Raw genomic sequence first — 24,535 nt, 5'->3', positions numbered from 1 at the left:
AAACGTTCTATTTTATTAATTTGAAGGTAGTAAAATGGGATGTTATATCATTAAAATTAATAAAATAGTTAAATATTTCGTAAATTGATAAGAAATATTAAAATTGATCTTGAAATAAATAAGATGGACCGGTTTTTCAAATTATAAAGTAATAGTTAAATCAGTGAATAAAATTAAAATAAATAAAATAAAATAAAATAAATTTTTTACAGAAATAAAGGTATATTTGATTAACGAACTCGAAACTTTTCTATGCAATTAAACGTTTTAAATCAGGAAACAATTTAAAAATTATAAATATATTCATTGATAAATTGTAATTTTAAGAATGATCTTGTAAATGAGTATTCTAAAGACACCTACTAAGAATAATTAATAATTATTAAATTTAGTAAAAGTTCATAATTAAAGAAAATATTTACGAATTCTGATTTTAATTATTATTAGTACAGTTTTATTTTATTTAAATAATAAAAATATCTATTAATATTTTATTTTCTATACATAAAAAAAATAAATAATAAAATAATTATATTTAAATATTATTAAAAATAAAAATATAATTAAACGTAAAAAAATTTATAATCACATTTATTTAAAAAGTAACATGAAAAAAGTGCATAAAAAGAAAATAAATATAAATAAGTAAAATTTGAAAACTTATACTTCCAATGATTTTTTGTTTTCCATTTTTTCTAAATTATTGAAAGTGGAAAAAATGTATACTAGTGTAATAGAGAAATTATTTAATATATAAATTTTTATTTTCTTTTATCTTCGTAAAATTATACTGCATAATGTAAAATATGTTATCGTATCTGTAAAATGTTTGAGTTGTAAAGTTTAATTTTAGTCATTCTGGTCCGTTTATTACTTTGTTTAAAATTTTGAAACGTCTATTTTTTTTTTTTTATAAATGGTTGAGATAATCTTTTATAAAAATAAAATTTTATTTAGTTGATGTTTGTAAAATTAAAATCAGAGTATTTCTAAATTAGAAAATCGAGTTATCAAAAAAGATTATAAAGATAGAGAGCATACTATTTCTTTGACTGAACCCTAGAAAATCTTTAAAAACAGAAAATCTAAATTAAATATTTTTTATGGAAAATGGAAAAATATTTCTTCGAGAGGAAATGTTTTACCGTATAATATTATATATAACACTACAAGCATCACAAGGCTTAGTAGAATTGGTTTATTTGTCGTGTATCTTCGTCATTGTCCAAAGTGGTTCATCAACAAGCTGTTACCCAAACCACATCCAGACTTTCTCCTTCTATCTGTAAGCATTTCTCCCTCTGTGTACAGGTTTTCTTTTTAATCTTTTTGAAATGTATTCTTTTTTAATTTATATGATAAAATATGTAATAATTCAATATATATTCTGCAATTGAAGGTTTTGAGGTTCAATTCGACTCCGGTGGAAGTGGTGCACCCTCAAGAATTCATCAAGATGAAGCCTTTTCAGTTCTGATTCATCTGGGTCTCGCGATTGCTAGGTTCTTATTTAGTACTTTAGGGTTTCAAAATTTGAAGTCCCGTAGAAGCTTTGTACTCTGTCTAGGTTATCGTTTGCAATGAAATGCTTTTGGGTGGCTTTGTAATTGCTTTCCCTTTTATTATTTCGTGTTTCTGTGGTAAAAGTTCATGGCTTTGAACATTTCCCCCAAATAGTGTACAATCAACAATTATCACAGCGTTGCTATTGTGTTTTTTCTTTTTCTTTTTTAATTTTTTCCTCTTCTAGTTGTATCATCTTGTTTTATTTGATTTTATTGGGAAAAAAATTGAAAAATATCATCAATATTTGATAACTCTCACAGCTGCTCTCTCTCCCTATCGTTGAAACAAAAAAAGATATTATTAAAAGTAAAAAAAAAAAAAGAAAGGGAAAAAAAAAACTGTCCCTGTTTGTTCATGGGGATCCCTGGATTGAGCGATCAGAATAGTGGGCAACAAAGATTAGGCATAACTGAGCCTATTTCGTTGGCTGGACCATCTGAGGATGATGTGATCAAGACGCGTGAACTTGAGAAGGTTCTGTTTGCACTTATTTTGAATTCATGTATGTATGCTTTAGAGCTTTTGAACTGACTTAATGCTCAATATGGATTCTGGGTGTTCAGTACTTGCAAGGTGTTGGATTGTACGAGAGTCAGGAGGAGGCTGTGGGTAGGGAGGAAGTTCTTGGCAGGCTGGACCAGGTTGAATTTTGTTTTTGTGTTTAATGCTGTTTTGTTTCATTAACTTTTGTCCACCCAAAAATTAAAAATGCTTGGAAATGTTGTGGACATCCTTGTGAGTATTCTTGTTTTGATTGTGCCGTTGTGACATGAATTAGATTGTGAAGATTTGGGTCAAGAACATCAGCCGAGGAAAGGGGTTCAATGAACAACTGGTTCAAGAAGCAAATGCCAAGATTTTCACCTTCGGCTCTTATCGGTTAGGGGTATGAAGCTATTATTATGTTCCTGTCTCTTTAATTAGTGTGTAAACACAATTTACTCTTTCTGCGTTGCATTTTTATTGTATCCAAGCATCCTGCTGGAGAAAGCTTGTCTGGAAAAATGATCTGAGACTGTGAATTGAAGGAACATGAAACAGGCACTTCATCACAGTTCCATCGAGATATTTTTCAGCTAGTTCCTGAAACGTTGGTAATGGGTACTGGGTTGTAAAAGGAGAAAATTTGCTGAGGTTGTGGGGGCAAATATAATCCATCCCTGAAGCAGAGTGTAAGGCAGAGAAACAACAAAACAATATGAAATTAGGACCAAAACTGAGATCAAAGGCTATGCAATCCAATATATTGAAACATTTTTTGTTGGTGACATTTGTTTTACTGAAAATTCCTCTCCAAATTCTGTAGGTGCATGGCCCTGGAGCTGATATAGATACTCTTTGTGTGGGTCCTAGACATGCAACCAGAGATGTATGATAATTCTTGCCATTTTATTGTGTACATGAAAATTTTCCAGGTCATATCTTGTATCAGCTAAAGTTTTTAAATTGGCCTCAGGACGATTTCTTTGGTGAGCTTGGGAAAATGCTATCTGAGATGCAAGAAGTAACAGAATTGCACCCTGTGCCTGATGCTCACGTCCCTGTGATGAAATTCAAGTTTAATGGTGTTTCAGTTGATCTCTTGTATGCAAGACTAGCTTTGTGGGTTATTCCTGAAGTAAGTGATTTATATTTTATGCAAAAACAAATAACATTTTTTTAGGTACAATTGTTGTTCCTGTATATGTTTTCTCTCCATATCTCCTTCCCAGAATTTTAGACAATTTGAAAGCATTCTGTATTGAAGAAGATCACAAAATATGAGAGATGCCCGGTGTTTTAAATGACATTTTGATAGTATCCTCTTTTTCTCCCTGAACCGTTACTGGATCATAGCAGATATTTCACCAGTGATTGCTATTAGAGAAGCAACTTATTTTTTAGCTCAATAATAGAACATTTAGGTGTATCAGACCCTTAAGGGCTGTTTACTTACTGAAATAAAAATGCTACCCTGTTTTCACTTTGTTTCCTATTTTCAAAAGTTTGAGGAAATAGTGAAAACAATTTTTTATTTTCTTTTTTCACAATGTCCTATGCAGACTTTTAAAAACAGGAAATAGAAAATGATTTTATTTTTTTCTAAAACCAAATGCTCCTTAGTTCCTTTGAAAATTAAACTTCTACAGATGTGGATACATCTCCTTTCCCCCATACGTGTTTTGTTTAGGCTTTATGAATCTTTAAGTGTAAATTGTATCTTGCCTTTTGTTTACCATTTAATAACAATGGATTTTTTTTTTTGTGCAGGACTTGGATATATCACAGGAATCAATATTACAAAATGTTGATGAACAAACTGTTCTTAGTCTTAATGGTTGCAGAGTAACTGATCAGGTCCTGCGATTGGTTCCAAATATTCAGGTGGTGGATATGAAGTTTGTACTTCCATAGATTTCTCTGTGTTCAGCTTTTCTGTGGCATTATTATCATACTGATTGTATTCTGTTTCTGAAAGCAGACCTTTCGCACAACATTGAGATGCATGAGGTTTTGGGCAAAGCGTCGTGGTGTTTATTCAAATGTATAACATTATTTATTATTTATTACACAGGATGGCTTGTTTGCTGTTCTACATTTTTTCACTATGTTTTTGACACACTCTGCTGATTTTCCTATTCATCCTTTTGCTATTTCCTGGGCAGGTTGCTGGTTTTCTTGGTGGTATAAATCTGGCATTGCTTGTTGCTCGAATATGCCAGTTATATCCTAATGCACTGCCTAATATGTTAGTTTCACGATTCTTTCGTGTGTATACTCAATGGCGATGGCCAAATCCAGTCATGCTTTGTGCTATTGAAGAAGGATCTCTTGGACTACCAGTTTGGGATCCTAGAAGAAATCCCAAGGATAGATATCATCTAATGCCTATAATTACTCCTGCTTATCCTTGCATGAATTCTACTTACAATGTGACATCAAGTACATTGCGTGTTATGTCAGATGAGTTTCAGAGGGGAAGTGAAATATGTGAGGTATGGTTTCATGATTTTAAGAATGTTTTCTTCGAAAATTCTGGAAAAATCTTAACCAAGCAGTCTAGTTCAATGTATAGAAACATAAAGTTTGGAAATTGAAATAAATTTTGTACAAAATTGTTTTTCACCCGGTTCATCCCATTAACTGTAAGGGGGACTTCACCATTGCCTCAACATGGTTTGACATTTAGGGTCTTCATGTTAGATTTTCCATGATCAGATGATTTGGCAGTGGGGCAGTTATACTGAAATTATGCTAGATATCTAAGGTAAATTAACTTGTTTAGGAAGTTTGCCTATGCTTTTGATTTATAGGTAATGAATATGTTTATATTTCTTTACCAGTATTCAAGTTTTAACAAAAGGAGTGGTTATCGATCCATGTTAGATGGGATAAGGATTGGAAATTGGTTGGTTGGTGGAAATTTTCTTAAATGTAATGAATATCGTAACTCGGGAAGAAACAATATCTTGTGGGAATCAATACGTTTTGGCTTTGATTTTTGTTAAATATAAATTTTTGGTGGATCTCATAAGTTTCATGTTTGTGGTAATTGTAGGCTATGGAGGCTAGCAAGGCCAATTGGAATACTCTTTTTGAGCCTTATCCCTTTTTTGAATCTTACAAGAATTATCTACAGATAGACATAACTGCAGAGAATGCAGATGACCTTAGACAATGGAAAGGCTGGGTTGAGTCTCGTCTCCGCCAATTAACATTGAAGGTATGACACTGTTAAGTAACATTGCCTTCTACTCAAAGGGGTTGCATACAACTGTGTATACTCTGTTTCCAAATCATATACAACTAATTTGGCTGTTCTTAAAACTTCTAGATTGAGAGGCACACTTATGGCATGCTTCAATGTCATCCACATCCTGGTGAATTCTCAGACAAGTCTAGATCTTTTCATCACTGTTACTTCATGGGTCTGCAGCGTAAGCAAGGAGTTCCAGTGAATGAAGGTGAACAATTTGATATAAGGCTAACTGTTGAAGAATTCAAGCATTCTGTCAATGCTTACACACTATGGAAACCTGGTATGGATATTCATGTGTCCCATGTGAAACGCCGTAACATACCTGCCTACATATTCCCCGGTGGTGTCCGGCCTTCAGGCCCATCAAAAGTATCTGCTGAAAATAAACAAAGTTCAAAACTAAGGGCTTCTGGTCACGGTCAAGCCGAAAAATCTCAAGGAGGTAAAGGAGTTGCTGTTGGAGCAGATGATGTGAAAAAGAGAAGGAGATCAGAGGACGACATGGATAATAGTTCAAAGAATTCCAAGTCCCCTGTATCTTTACCTCCCCCTAGCAGGGAAGTTAATGAAGATATGACTCCTATTAAATGGGATGAATCAGAAGTCAATAGTATTGACGGACAAAAGAGCAAGAAACTTTGTCTGAGATCTCAAGGGGAGATTCCTCCTGGGGATAGTGTGACCAATGGATCTGTGGCAAGCAACCAACAAGTGAACCCTATGATTGCTGCTACTGATATATCTAGTTCTAAAGAAGAAGAAAAACTAGCCATTGAAAAGATTATGTCCGGACCATATGATGCACATCAAGCCTTTCCAGAAGAACCTGAAGAACTTGAAGATGACACTCAGTATGGAAATCAAGTCAAAGATACTACTGGGAGCATGAAAAACATTTCTGAATCTTTAGTCTTAAAGCCTGCAGTGACAGAAGAGCCAGTTGTTTATATGGAAACTACTTGTTCTTCTAGTTTATGCTCCAATGAGGGCGTGGAGGAGCTTGAGGTTGGCCTCTTTTTATACCTTAAATTCGGAAAAGAAAAAAAAAATACTAAATTTTTCAATAGAATATATAGCATTTGTAAATAGTAAATGCCAGACTTCCCTAATTTGCTTGCCATTTCCTGTACTGAAGTTGCACAAACCTCAGTCCAATCTGCATAGTAACTGCAAATTTTTTAGACTTGTTTGCTATTCCGCCTTCTACAGTACAGCTGCATGCACTATGTCTGGTTCCTGCTGTTGGTTATTGTACTTTTATATGACTAGGTTGTAGAGCGAATTTGCTTGCATTTTTTCAATGTTATGTAGTACGAGTATATACAAATGTTTGATGAGGTTATTTGGAGTCAATGTAGATTATATGATATATGCCACATGAATCTGATAGGTTCTTTTCTGAATTTAGATGAGTCATTACAGTAGCATAGCATGTTTATGAAAATATCAAAGTTATTTTACCATGCAGTAGCATTTGGTTCTTACAATTCTATTTTTCTCTTCCTTTTCCCAAAAGTCTGCTGAGCTAACAGCACCATTGTTAACTGTGCCTCCTGCACCTGCACCGGTGAAGAAGCCTCTTATCAGGTATATTCCATTATTAACACTGTACTTGTCATGGTTTTCATATTCCTACTTTTACTTTAAACTTATTTTCTTTTGGTGTTTAATTCTCTTTGTTCATGTTGAATGATTATTTTCAGGTTGAACTTCACTTCCTTGGTAAAAGCTGCTGACAAGAGTTCTTAGACACTTCAAAACTTAATCTGCAGCTATCTGATTTATGTAAAATTGACATTTCTAGTTCATCGTTTATTTATGTAATAACTATGATGCAGTAAATAAACCCGAGCTAGAAAACCATCAATTTTCATTGATATGTACATGAGAATATGTTGCACCGGCAAAATAAAAAAGATTTTGACCAGTTATATGTGTTTGACCAGTTATATATGTTGGCATGATTGTTTTTTCATTGATATGATTGTTAGAAGGAAAATATACTGACAATTTTTTTTTTCACAAACTTTGATAAACAACTTATTTTTGGAAAAAAATTTAAAATTTTATTACTTTATTCTTGTAATTTTTATAAAAAGATAAAAAATTTATCCTATTTAGTAATTTTGTCAGTGAATTAGGAAAAGTTTAATTCTTATATTATAGCATATAAATGTGAGCAACTATTATCTTTTACCTTGCACACTATTTTGGAAAAATACCATTTGCAGTTTGACTAACATTTTATGAATTTCATTATTTATGTTTAAATACATTATTTTGCCGACAAATAAATACTTTAGACTTTAATTTATTTCAATATATTATTAAATTTTATTCATTTGGTAAAGTAAGCACTTGATATTTTAGTTTGTGCAAATTGATATGTTTTGTCATCTCTAAATAGGAGTGTAAAAGTGGGTTAACATAAGTTGATTCACTGTTCAAATTCAAAATAGATCAATTTATAACCTAATATAATTTTTGGTGAATAAAAAATTTTGTAACTGGATTCAACTCATTATCAAATTGATACATTAGTAGTGTCTTAGTTTAGAAAAATTAATCACTAAAGAATAATACATTATTGAAATAATTTAAACTCTTGTCACATTAATAATAATAATAATAATAATAATAATAATAATATTCGAAGAATGGTATAAGAGGTTAATCTTTATTCTTACTTTTTAATTGTTTCTCAGAATGTATTGATAATAAAAGAAATATTTATAGAATAAGTTGATAATGTTGTGATAGAATTTTTGCTCCCATCCCACCCAAGCAAGGGTTGTATATTAAAAGAGCATATAAATATTGATCGGAGAAGATTTCCATATGAAGAATAATAGATATATATAGGTCAAATGATTGAAGGAGGTAATAATTTGATTGGAGAATGGGCAAAAGCCTTTACACTTTTGTTTGATTGACCATTGTCAGATCTTAAACCACTCGAATCCTGTACCATTGCCAATTTCCATGGCTCTTGTCAAAATTAACTCTTTATATGCCAATTCTCTTCCAAACATCATTATCCATCAAAACCTTTCCTAATACCTTAATTTGTGTCATATATACACTTTTCATTTCTTAATACCTTAACTTATGTATTACAAACTCAGTTTTTCCATCATTTTAATGTATTCTTTTCCTAAAATTATCAAATTTTACGTATATAGATAACTCATGTTTATGTAACACAATTTTATTAAAAGTTGTGTATGCATAATACAATCTCAAATTTATCAAAACAAAATCATATATATATTGACTTTACACAACTTCTGTAAAAGAAAAATAATATACAGATCAAACATCACTTTAATCGTACTTAATTATTATTTTTTAATTTAAATTAAAGTTATATTACTTATATCAATCTTCTGTTATAGACGAATAATCTCGTGAATTATTGATGTGTCAATTTTTTTGAAATGATTTTGTTACATTTACAACTCACAGAATTATCCATTTTTAGTGGACGGTCTTTGACCACCTATCCTTGAACGGTCTGATCGAGAGTCTGACTGAGAATATTAATAAATTATATTTTAATTTATATTATAAATTAATCTTATTTCTATCATCTTAAACACTTTTCTTCTCATGGTAATTTTAGATTTTTGTTTCTAAAATTTGATCCAAAATCAATGAATGTGCAAAGATTTTGTTTGCCCTAGAATATGGCTACATTTATAATGTCTACTAGTTCATATATGGATGACTCGAATCTTCCAAACCAGAAAATTGCACCCATTTTTCAAAGCTTGTTTTGAGGCTAATTAATCAATACCTGCTACAACCATGGAATCTTTCTGTCACTGTTCCATTTTGTTACAATTTAATATAATATTCTCTCACAGTTTCTCACTAATAAACCCAAATCATTGCCATTTGAATCTTTCCTTAATTATTATAGCGTTTTAATCGAATAGTTTAGTTGAAACATAAAAGTAGGGGTGAGGAACAAACTCGTCCATACGGATATTTTACTAAATCGTTTCGTTTGGACGGCAAATTATTGTATTGATTATGGAAAATACTTTTCAGTTGTATATAAAGATGTGATGTGTATATTCAGAATTACGTGTTAATTAAATATCTTTTATCGTTTATATTTAAACATTTTTATTTATCGTATATTTATTTTATATGAAAATGTTTAATATTTTTAATTTAAGTATTTAATAGCATAAATATTTTATTTATTAGGTAATACAAAAAAATTATCTTTTTTATTCTGTTATTATTAATTTTTGTTTCATTTAAAGAATGTTTCGTTCAAACAATTTTTTTTATTTTTCAACCATTGATTAGGTTTATATTTAAAAAGTTTTATTAATCTCTAAGATATTTTTTATCTTATCATACTCTTAACTATACAATTATTTTTCTTTGTGCGATTTTATTCAATAGTCTCCCAAATTGTTTTTAAGACAAACATTTGATCATTTTCTTTAATATTCTTATTTGTTGTTTATTTTTATCATGTACGATACTATTTTGATATAATTATTTTTATTTTTTAACTCATTATCATACGTGTAATTTTATCATTATAATTGTATAAATAAATTTTATTTACTATAATATAATTTCTATGAATATTTTTATCACCATCTAACATATATTGAAGTTCAAAAAATGAACTATTTAAAATTATATTATTATTAGTTTAATCTTTATTCTTTGTGTGATTTTGATCAAGTGATGTATTATAACTTTTATTAATGTATAAAAATAGAAATTTTATTAGAATTTACAAAATTGAAGTAAACAGACATTTAAAATAGTTTTTAATTTAAATATTTTTTTCTTTTATATTTTACAAAATTATTTTTAAATTTTATCAATTAGGTTTCATTAACATTTGAAAATTTAATAAATATTTTGATTTTCATAAAATTTTATTTGATTTTCTAATTTGAAATGTATACAATTATAGATTCTTTTTGAATATTTGATCATGAAGAAATAATCCTGATTTTAATATTAAATATTTGATAATGTTATATTTTTTTACCATAATATTTTTATTTTATAAAAGTTAATTAATTAATATTGAAACAGTAAGCCAACAAAAATGAAGATGAGAAAAAAATTTAATATAATTAAATTTGAATATGAAAATAAAAATGATGATGAATTATTTTTTAAAAGTAAATATGGGATAATAAAACTAGTCTCCATCCACCTCTTATCATCCCCACGTAACATGCATTTCTTTTGTATAATCTATGCCTATATATCAATTATCATTATAGTTTATTAATATATGTATGGTACATTTATATACAATTTTGTAACTTTTTATGGGCTAATCAGAGAAAATTTAATAAGTTACTTTTATATTACTTTTGGTATAAATTGTTATATTGATTATTATATAATTTTTTATCTCAACGTACTTAGGTGTACGAGAAGATTCCACCATTGGTGATCTTAATTTTAAGATGAGGTTAACTCTCATCCCTTAATATTTTCCACGCAAAATTCCTTGTCTGTCTGTTAGACTTATTCTCCCACTATTTTAATAAATAAAAAAATTATACGAGAAATATATATTAACAATATATAGTCCTCATATATATTAAAAGAATTTTAAAACAAAACAAATTTGTCTTCAAATAAAATTTCTAAAATTACTTCACAACAAACTTTAAGAAGCATTATTAAGATGAATCAAGAAATGTAATGAACAGTATAAGAGAGTTATACATTAGAGATAAAAAATAGCAAAGTTTTTTTTTTTTCTACATGAATCATATTCAAATTGAATCCTATCACTTAAGATGGAAGATGGATAAAAAAAAATTCCTTACAAGCTTTTCGTTTTTCTCCAACATGTTGTTCAAATTGTTTCTCCAAAGAATCTTTAAGTATTCTCGATTTTTTTTTTCCTATTGCAAAGTAAAAGAAGTAACAAGTAATTAATATATATTATTTTACAATTAAAGAGAAAACCGTTTTATATTTAAACAACAAAGTTGCTTAATTACTATTTTTTGTAATAAAATACTTTTATTTTATAAATTCATAAAAAATAAATTAATCAATTATTTCAAAGAATAAAATAATTATTAATTCAAAATATATATCTCAGTTTTTTTATTTCTATTCGATATAAAAATGAAAAATTAGGAGTTTTAAGATGAACAGTGTGATATAAAAGACAAAGATGATGAGAAGAATGATATCTGAAAAGGTTGTCTACTTGATGGATGAAGATGAAGTTGCAGAAAACAGACACCTGCACATGATAATGGGCCACCTATGCCATGCTAGCCACCCAGCCACTCCAATTCTCAGCCCAAAGGTACAAATTCTATTAAATGTATAATCAAATCATCCTTTGCCACATAATAAAGACAACAACGTTATAATTGCTATGCATCTTCATTCATCACCACAAAGCCACAAAATAATAAAAAAAAAAACAAATGCAATATGTAAAATATTATATCACAAAATTAATAAACTATATTAACTATTCTTAATCTTTTGTGAAATTGCATATAGATAGGTTTAAAGGGATGAATTTATCGACAAGACACGATAGACTTGACTTCAATAGAGATGAAAATTAATTTTAATTTAAAATTTTAAGATAATAGATTTATAAGTATTTTACATTATATGATATGATTCACTTTTTTATGTTTATTTGATGTAAAACTTATATCTACATTTAAATTATCAATACATATTATTTTTTATTTTTCATTTTCATATTCTTTACTTATTTAAAAATATTATATCAGCACTCTTTTACATTATATTAATATTCTTAAGTATTTTAAAACATTCCCGTATGTGTTGGCAGCATAGAAAGTTTTAAAAATAAAAGAAAAAGAAGAAGTCTTTAATGACAAAGTAAGTGATTATATATAAATATTTTTTATTATTAGATGTTTCTCTTAAACTAATTAATATTAGTATTAAGTGAAATTTTATTGTCCAAATCACACACACGTAATTAATATTAATACTTGAGACAAGCCACGTGCGACTATGTCTTCCCATTAATTACATTGGAATTACGGGTGTCTTTATCGCTTACTACATAATTCATGCACAAATTATACAAAACATGAGATAACTAATAGTTCCCATGTATTATAGCAACACAACACACGAGAAAAAGTTTCTATTCAAAAATATCAAATACAAGATACAAAATAAATGTAAAAAAAATAATTAATGTGATAAAGGTGGCTTGTGAAAATTCATTTAAACATTAAAAAATAGGAAATCGTTTAGCAATTTTTCAGTTTTTATATGTATTAGTATTAGTATATAATTTTCCACGTGTTTGATATCAACCGTTGTAAATCTAAACACATTGTGTTTTATTCTTTTACTAGTCATTTATTTTGCATTATTATGTGATATCAGAATAAAATGATTGAGACATGATGTACCTTGACTAGTAAAACTAATTTGCTTCAATCATTTGAGGGAATAGGCACCAACTAATAGTGTTTATTTGTACGTATTTTGTTTAATAGTTATCTAACTTCCATCCAACATTTATTTAATTTGAAAAAGATATCTCCCTTAATATTTGATATGCTCATCACAGATTAGACAGGGATTCCATCTTTATCAAAATGTTCGTTTTGCTTGAATAAACATGGATCCCACTCAAATTAATTTTTGGGAATATCGGTATTAAAGGAATGAAATATTTGTTGAGTTCACCCACATCGGAACCTAATTTCATTTTTATCTCCTCTCATATTTTCTTTATATTTGGTAAACATTAGTGTAATTATCTTACAAGTTAATGATTTAAAAAAACAAAACAAAACTTCCTTCCACCGTTTTATTACTTCTCCAAAGGGACGTTTGCAATAAGCTTAAATGAAAAGCTGTTAAGGGACCTTTGCAATAAGGTTTGACTGCCTTAACATGTCCTATAGGTATAAAAGTAGGAACAATATGTAAAGAATATGAAGGTTGAAGATTATTCTTTGGAGTCATTACATGTATGAGCTCTTTAAATATAAATGTGGGGTGGATTACTGAAAAGTATTTTGAACATCATCACAGTGGTATTAGTTATAGTGCTCATGTCAATGTAAATTAGTTACTTTATTATTGTTTTAGTGTCGGGAGTATTATGGAGTTACAACATAATAGTAAACAATCTGTAATGTTTTTGTAACTTGTAAAAGGATTAGGACATCCCAAATGTCCTATTATATTTATTTAATTTTTGTTGCTGATAAAAAAAAAAACCTTCTCCAAAGAAATGGATTAGACAATAATAATTATTTAAGTTGGTTGGGTGGGATTTAGAACGGAGGATGAAAGAGGTTATGAGTTCAAATCTTTCCACTAATAAAATCTGACAAGAGATTCAATGTAAAATACGTAAAATTTGACATTAGGTCAAATTAACATATAGTCTCATAAATAAGTAAGGTATTGATATCATTCTCAACCCAAAACATTAAGACAATGAATGTATGAGTCATTATCTTTATATAGTGTTATACTTTCTCTTCTCTAACCAATATAAAACTTAAACTCACACTTAAATTTCTAATAGTTGCAAGTATTTCGTGGTGGTGGACTTTTTTTTTTTTTTTTTCAATTGCAATGACATTTTGTGGGTCTAAATGTGTCACTGAAGTATCCGATTATGTTTCTACTTTATTATTGAAATTGGATTGTGATTGTTTTCAAAGATATTAATCACGAAAATGCAAAATATTTCTTATATCTCAAAATTTTGTTGTATCATTCCAACTATGATTTTCAAACACTATAGTTTATTATTTGTAAATGAACATTGATATATATATTTTTTAATTTTAAATTTTGATTTAAGTCCCAAAACTGATCATTTTTCAAAAAATGATATAAAACCTTAACGTTAATTCTCATCAAATCCGCTGTAGCGTAAATTTACATTAGATATTTTGTCCAACATAAATCTATTACTCATAACTCTGTAAGACACTTACCAGATATAGAATTTCATAAATAATGAATATAATAAAACTATTTTATGATAATGATAATGATGATTATTATTAACGTTATTATTTTAGGTTTAACCCGATCGACAGCATGAGAATAAAATAGCGTATCGAAACTCAATCGGCTAATATGGCTTAGGATGCTTTGTCATACAGTGAAATTAATAAAAGATGGCATGTTGGAACAATTTTTTTTATTAATGATCCTAATTAAATGAAGAACACAAAGCTCCAAGTTGAAAATCATGGGGAGACAAATTGTTTATCTTTTATATTTTTTTCTTCATGTTACTCAAAATGTGGATATATTAACCATTTTGAGTTGAACTTTTCTTGGATGTACCATGTGGGTTAGGGTTTTCTTTTCACACTATTGCATGTAGGTGTTACATATTATTTGTTAAAAAACAATTAATTTCTTAAATGAATTTTAATATATTGAGAAATGAATATCTAATTCTTAGTTAGGAAATATTCCGATAAGGAAAGTTTTTTCTAGATAAGACAGAATATATTCATGAAAAGAAAAAGTATTCCTCATCCAAAATAGTTTTTGCGTAAAATACTTTTAGGTGTACAATAAAAATAGTTTAAAATTACGTCTCATCCAAAACTATGATTAATAAAAAAAGGGTTAAATATGTTTTTGGTCCCTTCACTTTCAGTGAATTTTGGAATTAGTTCATTTTGAAACTTTGGACCAATTTAGTCCTTCATCTTTCGGAATACGTGGATTTAGTCCTTTTAATCAAATTTTGTTAGGTTCATTTGATATTTCGTACGCATTTTAGGATTGTATTTGAGTTGTTTATACTATTTGACACATTTTTGTTTTAATGTTAAGTCAAATACTATTGTGAAACGCGCTTGAAATGTCAAATAAACTTTACAAAATTTGATTAAAAGGACTAAATCCACGTATTTCAAAAGATGAAGGACTAAATTGGTTCAAAGTTTCAAAATGGACTAATTCCAAAATTCACTGAAAGTTAAGGGACCAAAAACATATTTAACCCATAAAAAAAGAGAATTCAACAAATAATTAGAAAATAATGTTATAGAAAACATACTGTTCTTCGATCATCGTATTGTAGAATAGGCGTGTGAAGATAGCGACCAACAATGCAATTTTTTTTACATATTTTTATTATTGATAAAAAATGGTTAGAAATCATAATTTTGTAATGTTGCGAGTCTCATTCCTTAATTAACCTTCTTTATTGATATAATACGAATAAAACATCAATGTAAGACAATGAGACTATCTTTAACACAAAATTATAAGTTAATAAGTTTGAATTTTCTTTCATATATAAAGTTCAGCTTTTTCATCTCTATTCAATTTCACATGTTCCCAACATTTACGCTTTGGTATTTTAACTTATGTTAAAGATTTAAGTATGAATAAAAAGTTTCATATCAATTAAAATGAAAAAGTTAAAGTGACATATAAGAGAAAAAAAAAAACTCACTAACCCTAACTTTAGGATATGAAGATTGTTTATGTATCTCTTTTTTAAAACATGTTTAGTGTCTCTATTTATCAATTTTCATTTCAAATTATTGTACACATCATTCTATTTATTTTATTTGAGGATCTAAATGTAATTTGTCAAGTTCTCATAAATATTGCAGGATGGAGGAAGGGGAAACTATGACACGATTTCCCTTCTAGCTTATTTTGTGTACTACCTTTTTCTACTTCATTTAACTTTTTACATTCATTCTTATTTTGTTGAAGTTTTGAAGGTGATGTCAATGTTTTCTTACGTAGACAACACACTAGTACAGTAAGGACTTTTGGTCTCGGTTATTTTCATTATTCTGCCTCGATTTTAGACTCGAGACATATTGGGATGAGGCCAAATGCGGGTGTCTTTTGGTCTCGGTTGCAAAGGACCGGAGCCAAATCTGGAATTGAAAATCCCCAAATTTGCTATCCTGGTATACTGATTCTCGAGGGTTTAGAACCCTAAATCCAAAATGTTTCAACTTGCTTTTAAACTCATCGCACTGCCTCTATCTGCATCCTCATACTCTGCTGCCATGGTGGAGCACGCGTCTCGGGAGGGTTTTTTTTGCAGCGGCATGCGTCTCGGGAGGGTTTTTTTTTGCAGCGGCACGCGACTCGCAGTGGTGATTCTGCAGCAGCAGCGGCGAAGGTTTCCGATGGCAGTGTCGATATATAGTACAGTCGCGCGCGAGTCGCATGTGATGTTCCTTCAGCGACGCGACTCGTGGTGGTTGCCGGAGGTGCGAGGCAGATCTGGTTCGCAAGACAGAGCAATAGTGGTGAGGTTGATGGCGTCGCAACAGAGGTTGTTTGCGTCTTCGTCATTGAAGTATGGCTCTGAACGCGTAGCAGCAGCCTGGTTTCGCGTCGATGTGGCATGCGGTGGTCTGACGTCGCGCTGGCTCCCGGTCTGGTTGCATTATGGGGGAGTTGCGCAGAGGAGAAAAAACCAGTTCGTGATTTCGGTTCGCGCAGAGAAGATGAACAGTGCAGGGTTTGCGAATTTGGAATCCTAAATAAGGTCTACGGCCTCGGTTCCATTAATAACCGATGCATAAAGTCGTATAGGCCTCGATCCTATTCCACCCGAGGCCAAAGCCTCTGCTGTCAGTGGCAATTTTGAAATTTTGGGGAACACTAATGAGTTATAGGCTTCGGTTGAGTGATAACCGAAGCATATAAACCCTTATAGGCTTCAGTTGGAAAGGGACCCGAGGCAAAAAAGTTCAAAAAATTTCAAAAATGTCACCGCGTCCTTATAGGCTTCAGTTTCGTAATAACCGAGGCCTATAAGGCGAGTTAAAAACGCGATTTCTGCACTAGTGACATGTATATCATAAGTTGGGATGTGAATGGGACGGGTAGGGTACGAGTAGTAGCTCCTTCGTACTTTACCCACTCAATAAAAATCTGTTACGTACCTATATTCTTATTCGTCGGATATCCGTTATGCGAATATTCACCTTTTTTTTTATATCACGGGTATCTACGGGTATCCACGAATGGCCGTGGGTATCCACAGGTACTTGCAGATATTTACAAAATTATTTAGAAAATAAATATTTTATCATAAATTCAAATAAAATAAAATATCAGTGTCACAAATTTTAAATAAAGTTCAAATAAACTCAAGTTCATACAAGTCCAAATAATTATAAAAATAAATATAAAATGACATTCAACACAGTGGAAATTCTTTAATTAGTGCTTTGATCAACAAGCCAACTTTCTCCGATTGATTCCTGATAAATAAACAAAATAAACAAATAATAAACCTCAACTGCCACATGTCAAGTATTCTTATTTTGATTCCATCATTTGACAACAAGCATACCATAAACGTCACTGTTTATATGTCTATATAGGGTTTGATGTATATGCCCAATTTCAAAGAAAGAAAAGAGAAAAATGTCAAGAAATGTACTTAAAAAAAGACAACGTACCAATACTTGAAACTAGAAGAATATAGATAGAAAATAAGATACGCGGCTTAAAAAAAATTAAGTAAGAATATGTTTTACTAATATATATATATATATATATATATATATATATATATATATATATATATATATATATATATATATAATCTCTCCGTGTCCATAATTCTAGAAAACAAAACATCAAAAAGGAAAGAAAAGGAAACACATTCACCACGGTATTGGCACCTGCCCCTACATATATACTAGGACATACATATATTGTTATGTGTACCATTAAACCTCTCCATGAAAAATCAAGTGTTACAAAAAAGAAATCCTCTCTCGAAAATCTACTTTAGACGTGTTCACGGTGCTTCTTCAACTTCTTATCCTTAAAATATTGAATTTCTCACAAGTCTTCCCCAACTTTTTCATCAAACAAGATGAGCTTGCATAGAAAGAATCAAAATCACAAAAACATCTAGAAAAACAATTTTTTGAATATACGATTTATCTTTTTTTCATCTTTCCAACTTTGTACTCGTACTTAAATTTCTAACAACTTAACACACCAGAAGTGAAAAGTGAGTTAGTGTATCTTAACCTAATTGCCATACAAACTATTTATTTCATGATATCTAAGACTTGGCTTCTTTTTTTTCAAACTTATATTTATATAAATTATAATTTTGAGTATTATATAGAAGAATAACCTGGTGAGTCTCCTTTTGAAGCATGTTATATATAACATGAAGGCAGAGTAATAATGGAAGTTCTTCAGTCCTCTCTCTTGCAAGTTGATAGTGATAGGAGTGAGAAGCAACGACAGTAATGATAATAATATTGAAGTATTCAACAGTAATATTATTGCACTTCAAGTACGCTTTGTACTTCAAGTAATAATATTTTCTTGGCATACCCCCAAAAATTAAGAAAAACAAAGTAATGATAATAATTTGCACTATGTACTATTTGATTATACCCATCACGCATGTCCTTAGGGTAATTCTCATAAAAAAAAAAGTACGCTGGCAGAAGTTTGAATATGTATATTTTTTTCATCAATAATTATCTTGACATTATCATATCCAACAAAATGTTACTATCATTCATCAATGCAACCAAAATACAAGCTAAAAGTTAAAATCAAAACTGTGAAACTAATCAATATATAATAATTCCTAATCTTCAGCACATAATCACTTTCATTATCACTCGCATTGCCCAAGAGCTTAAATAAATTTTACATAGTCTTCGTGTACTTGAAAGAATTAACACAAACTTGACCAATTTGTAAATAGAAAATATTTAATTAATTATCAATTTTAATGACAAAAAATAATTATATCAGATTAAATGTCAATTTATAAACTAAAAATTATTAATAGTTAATTTAGAAATCTATTCACTATGGAACCAATTTAAAAATTATTTTAGTTACCAATAAATTTTAATTTATCAATTGATACCTAAATTAGTCACATTAATTAATTTTTGTCACTAAAATTGATCATCAATTAGACATTTTTATTGTGAAAATTCATCAATTTATTTTATCAAGTATCTATTTCTTCCGTTTATCTCTATGTTCGTTCTTCTTTATGACTTTTATATTTATCCAAATTGTTTGTAAGGAGTGAATTCATAAGGGTTTTTAATTACGTTAATTAAAATCCATTTTTTTCGCTTATTGTTTATGTATCAAAATATTTATTTTATAGCTATCTAGAAAAAGTATACATGATGTATATAATTTTAATATTTTATGATAAATATTCTGTCACAAAATTATTTTTAATAGTGTTATTTTAATATTTTCGCACCCATGCTTAAAGAAGATAAACACTATTGTAGACCTTAAGATATTATTCTCTTCTCTTATTCCATGCTCAATCACATCTTCATGAAATTTTATACTAAACCGATAAATTCTATTTCTAGCTCATAATTTTTTTTGTTATCCCTTTATTTTAATATATATGTGTCAACATGTCTCTTCTCTACAGATATAAGATTGATTTACTTATAAAGTTGAAAGAAACGTCGAGAGGTTGTGATAAATAATTTTAATATTTTATGATAAATATTCTGTCACAAAATTATTTTTAATAGTGTTATTTTAATATTTTCGCACCAATGCAATGCTTAAAGAAGATAAACACTATTGTAGACCTTAAGATATTATTCTCTTCTCTTATTCCATGCTCAATCACATCTTCATGAAATTTTATACTAAACCTATAAATTCTATTTCTAGCTCATAATTTTTTTTATTATCCCTTTATTTTAATATATATGTTGTGACATCCCATTCTCAATAGATTAAACTATTAAATAAAGCATCACAAAATTATAGTAACGAGAAGCACTCAGATGAACATAAACGTAGAAAAAGTAACGGTTACAGTCATCCAGAAGTATATTGTGAAAACAAATTTAGGCATACCACCATGCCATAAACAACCTAAGAGAAGGTTAACAGTTTTACAAAAGGCGATGCTCCTCTAGAGCATTAGATTACAAAAAGGCACTTAGGGCCATAGACTGATCCTGAGAGTCACACAGACAGATCCCCTAGGCTGCACCCCTGCTACCACCGGGCCTACTCCCAGAATTTCCTCCATCTGCTCCCACCAAGGGTGATCATCGCAAAAGAAAAAACACAACAGGAACATAAACAGAAAAACAAGGGTAAGCTAGTGTAATTTAATCTTATCGTGATACAACGGACAAGTACTCAAACATTCCTTAACATGCAACACAACAGGCATAGAACATCATGTTATAGCAAACAAGCAGGACACTATGACTCAATTATCTGGATAAATATACTAAGATCAGATTCACTGGACGCTTGCACTTGTGGTGGCCTCTACTGCTCTGCAGAGCCATTGCCAATGGGTTTCACCCTACCACGCACAAGGTTAGCCTTTAAACGTCTAGGGCCATTATCCTGCCATAGACTAGGGCCTCCCGCTACTCTCACCACTTGGGTCAGTTTGCTCTACTTGAGACTCACTGACTCTTTAGAGTTTCGGGATGCGGTCCTTACTTGAATCCTTATCTTAATATATACACTACACGCCACCATGAAGTCTCCCCACGAGACTTATGGAATTACGGCTAACTCACAATCAGAATCATGTTTCTCATACAATCCCCACCTCTTTTTGGTCATTCATCCAATTTTCATGTTAAAACATCACGAAGCCACAAACCCATGATCAATCTCATACCAAGCATGCCAATTTCGTTCATAAAATCCAAACACCCAAGCATATTCACGTACATCATATTTAGGAGGAATAATCTAAACAATACATGCAACAAATCATCCAAACAATCAAGAAAACATAGCACACATTCGCAAACTCGCTCAGGCGAGAAGCTGGCCTCACTGAACCAGCGGATTCTCGCCCAGGCGAGACGCGCGACAATGGAGGCTTCACGAGTTCTCGCTCAGGCGAGACCTTCTCGCCTGAGCGAGACTATGCGTCGCTCAAAACGGAAACTGGGCCGCCTAGGCGAGTGCTCGTGGCAGAACCAGGGTGAGCATTCTAATACTCTCGCCTAGGCGAGACGAGCTCGCTTGGGCGAGAATAACAAATCTCACCACTGTCAGCCCTCATGCAGTGGCGAAAACAGCTCAGATCAACGCCCAAATACACATGCAACTCCATTTCATCCAATAAAAGCATACTATGCACGCATATAAACATAAAATCGACCAAAAACAGCCAAGAGTAACTTAGGACCGATGAGTCTAGCTTCCCTTACCTCTGTTTGAGTACTAAAAGCAAGCAGACCCTAACTAAGGGGGTATTACAGTTCCAGGAACTCGAGTAGAGCTGAAACATGAAGATCCAAACAAAACGACGTTAGGAATCTTAACCCTAACTTGACCAACGTGCTCAACAGCGAAAAAGGGTGAAAATAATGGACGAAAACCTTAGAACTTGACTTACCAGGAGGTACAAGATGGGTATGCTAGCTTGAAGACGGGCGGAGGTCGGGTGCCCTAGCAGAGCTCCTGTTTTCTTAGACTGTTTCTGAAAAGGGAACAAGAGACAATGAAAATGCTGAGTGGGGTAGTGGGGTCTTACTGTAGGGCTGGTCTTGGGCCTACAAAGGGACCAGGCCCAACACATGAAACTGAAAAATAGGGCTTACATATGTGTCAACATGTCTCTTCTCTAAAGATATAAGATTGATTTACTTATAAAGTTGAAAGAAACGTCGAGAGGTTGTGAGTTGATAACATTATAAAAAGACAATGATATTTTGATTAATAAATTTTGACAACTTTCTTCTATAACATGATGTGTGTTATTTTTTAACAAACAAACATGTTTCTCTTCTCCCAATATTAAAAGAACAGAACAGGAAAAATTATAGTTTAAATTCATGACATTTCTCTCTTTCGCACTATCTTTGTCTGAAATTTTGTCAAAAACATATATACAAGTACTGACACATGACGGGGCAAAAACACCCCAGAAACAAAAAGTAGAATGTCGATGATCAATTAATGTGTGTACAATGTGAGAGTTTCACCTCAGTGATATTTTCCATCGATGTCGTAAATGATTTATGTACAGATATCATAGTACAAACACAATCAATTTTCACCTCTCGGTCTCTTATCTTTCCGTACATTGTTCCCATGTTACTAGTAACAAACAACATCCTGAATATGCAAAGGGTCTTTTTCATTTACAGATATGCTGTGACCTTGAAGCCAATGCAGACAAATACAAATTTAATGGCTCACCCATTGCCTTAAGACAGGCTTTATAAATGATGTCCCAACCTGCGACCTCTTAAGGGTTCATCTCAAAACAGTACACATGAGCTATAGATACATAGCTAGGAGCTACGATTCATCAAACACTGTTTTTCTTATTATTGGTTTTTCTTCCTTTTGCCAATGCATATGTCAAATTGGCAAATAATATAATTTCTCACAAAGATCTGGTTTCTATATCAGAATTAAGTATAATCTTAAATATTTATTTTGATATTTTAAATAATAATTACTAATTAGTTTAATGAGTCCAGTTTATAAGTCCAACAGAAACCATAACGTTTTCACTAATCAGTTTAATGAGTGCACTAGCCCTTATTAATTTTATCTTTCAAATCTGATAAATGTGTGTTATATGTAAAGTAAAGACGAAGATATATGAAACTATGATGAAATAAAAACTAGGTATATGACAGTACAATAGATTCATACATATAATTATCAAGAATAGCTTGTTTTTGATGATGAATAGTGTACTGTTTATAACCAATGGTGTTTCTTATATATTCACATCAAATGGGTAATGAGAAGCTTGATCCCATTGAAAATCATATAGGTCTATTGACTGATACAGAGGCCACCTTAGCGAATCAGTGAACAATTAATTGTGGGGCACTGACTTGGAAAATTCTGCAAAGTATATGCCCTACAATATGTCATGCCCATTTTGGATCCGTACATTATACTTGCTTGCTTTGTATAACTGGCTTCCTTTGCTTCCATAGTTTTCCAATGCAGAAAATTCTCATTTTCTTTTGGTCCTTCCACAAACCAAGTTGTAGTAGACTCCTTCCTAGAGAATCATCTCATCACAGTGATTTCTTTCATGAAAGGACAAAAAAATAAACGAGAATATATATCACTTGATCAAGGTCTAATTAGTGTTTCCACCTCCACAAAAATGTTTAATGATTTAGATAGAACTAGGATATCAAATCTAAGTATACTAGATGATGTATATAAGATAAGTAACAACTTGAAGTGTTTGACATATAGAAGTGTTTATATCTATATATCTAAGCTTTGATCGGAAACATTATTATGAATTCAAAAAAAGAGGTATTTGGATTGGAAAGGAATTACAGTACTTGCTCAAGCTAACTCCTTCTTCAGCTTGTCACTGTATAGCTTTTTCGTACCATCAACAGACAGATTTATGATCTTCAGTAGCCAAAACTGGTGCGTATCTAGCTGCAAAAAAATGCAGAAGTACAAGACCATTAAATGGCTAACTTTATCTAGAAAACCACCGAGGGTTATGTATAAAAGCTGAACTTTTGAGATGTGATGAAAATCAAGGTTAATTAGCTCATAGTGAAAACATTGATATGATCATCACCATAAGTTGAGGATTATTATTGCTTACACCTTTGTAGTAATGGAAGAGTGGTGAGAAATGGAGGGTGGTAGTGAAGGTGGATGACAGAAGCCTAGAGAGCACAAAGGAGTGAGACGCAATTGCTTTTGTTGTTCCATATGTTTCTGCATATCATCTTCTGTGCTCTCTATCTTCTGTCAACAACCTTATCAACTACTTCCTCTCTTCCTCTTTCCCCAAGGATTCATTCCTCACAAACCTAAAAGAAAAAGAAAAACACATACAGAAAAGAATGGTGAATTAGTGTGTGTATATAGAGAAGAAAAGGGAGAGAGATGAGAATAGATATAAGAAGTAAAATATATATATATATATATATAGAGAGAGAGAGAGAGAGAGAGAGAGAGAGAGAGTGAGTTGAGTTGGAACTTGGAAGAGTTGGGTTTCTCAGTGGCCAATAACACCTATTTATAGGAAAAATGAAAAAGGAGAAAGGTTGCAACTCTCTTGAGAGAATGGGTGAAAGAGGCATCAAATATTCCACTAACTAGTACTACCAATGGCCCTTTTCCATGTACTCTCAATTTTGTAACCACTTTTTCATGAAAAAGAAAAAAACAGAAGAAAAAAAAAACCCTGAATAAAGGACACCCTAGGTAACTTCCCAATCTATTCATTCACGT

General features: G+C 30.8%; 1 protein-coding gene and 1 long non-coding RNA gene across 2 annotated transcripts; one reads left to right on the top strand and one right to left on the bottom strand.

Moving 5' to 3' along the window:
- Positions 1–1,143: 1,143 nt before the first annotated feature.
- On the top strand, positions 1,144–7,236 carry LOC114181832 (nuclear poly(A) polymerase 1). Its single transcript, XM_028068425.1, has 13 exons — positions 1,144–1,285; positions 1,400–2,040; positions 2,130–2,207; positions 2,345–2,452; positions 2,873–2,935; positions 3,023–3,184; positions 3,817–3,930; positions 4,028–4,090; positions 4,212–4,541; positions 5,105–5,269; positions 5,381–6,310; positions 6,822–6,892; positions 7,009–7,236. The coding sequence occupies exons 2-13, from the start codon at positions 1,921–1,923 to the stop codon at positions 7,052–7,054; spliced, it is 2,250 nt and encodes a 749-aa protein (XP_027924226.1). The 5' UTR covers positions 1,144–1,285; positions 1,400–1,920; the 3' UTR covers positions 7,055–7,236.
- A 15,683-nt stretch (positions 7,237–22,919) lies between these two features.
- Positions 22,920–24,264, bottom strand: LOC114181752. Its single transcript, XR_003603909.1, has 2 exons — positions 23,623–24,264; positions 22,920–23,327 (listed from the first exon to the last, which is right to left on the bottom strand). It is a non-coding gene; the product is annotated as an uncharacterized LOC114181752 (long non-coding RNA).
- Between the last annotated feature and the right edge of the window lie 271 nt (positions 24,265–24,535).

This window comes from Vigna unguiculata, chromosome 4, assembly GCF_004118075.2.
Source record: "Vigna unguiculata cultivar IT97K-499-35 chromosome 4, ASM411807v1, whole genome shotgun sequence".
NCBI classification, from domain to species: Eukaryota; Viridiplantae; Streptophyta; class Magnoliopsida; order Fabales; family Fabaceae; genus Vigna; species Vigna unguiculata.
The sequence above is the reverse complement of the archived record's forward strand: the minus strand, read 5'-3'. Positions and strand labels throughout refer to the sequence as shown.

What these genes read in the sequence shown, in the direction of transcription:
- LOC114181832 (XM_028068425.1), top strand. Translation starts at nt 1,921, where the DNA reads ATGGGGATCCCTGGATTGAGCGATCAGAATAGTGGGCAACAAAGATTA. An exon ending in TCGGCTCTTATCGGTTAGGG is followed by an intron (nt 2,453 to 2,872) that starts GTATGAAGCTAT and finishes CAAATTCTGTAG; the next exon opens with GTGCATGGCCCTGGAGCTGA. An exon ending in TCCGCCAATTAACATTGAAG is followed by an intron (nt 5,270 to 5,380) that starts GTATGACACTGT and finishes TAAAACTTCTAG; the next exon opens with ATTGAGAGGCACACTTATGG.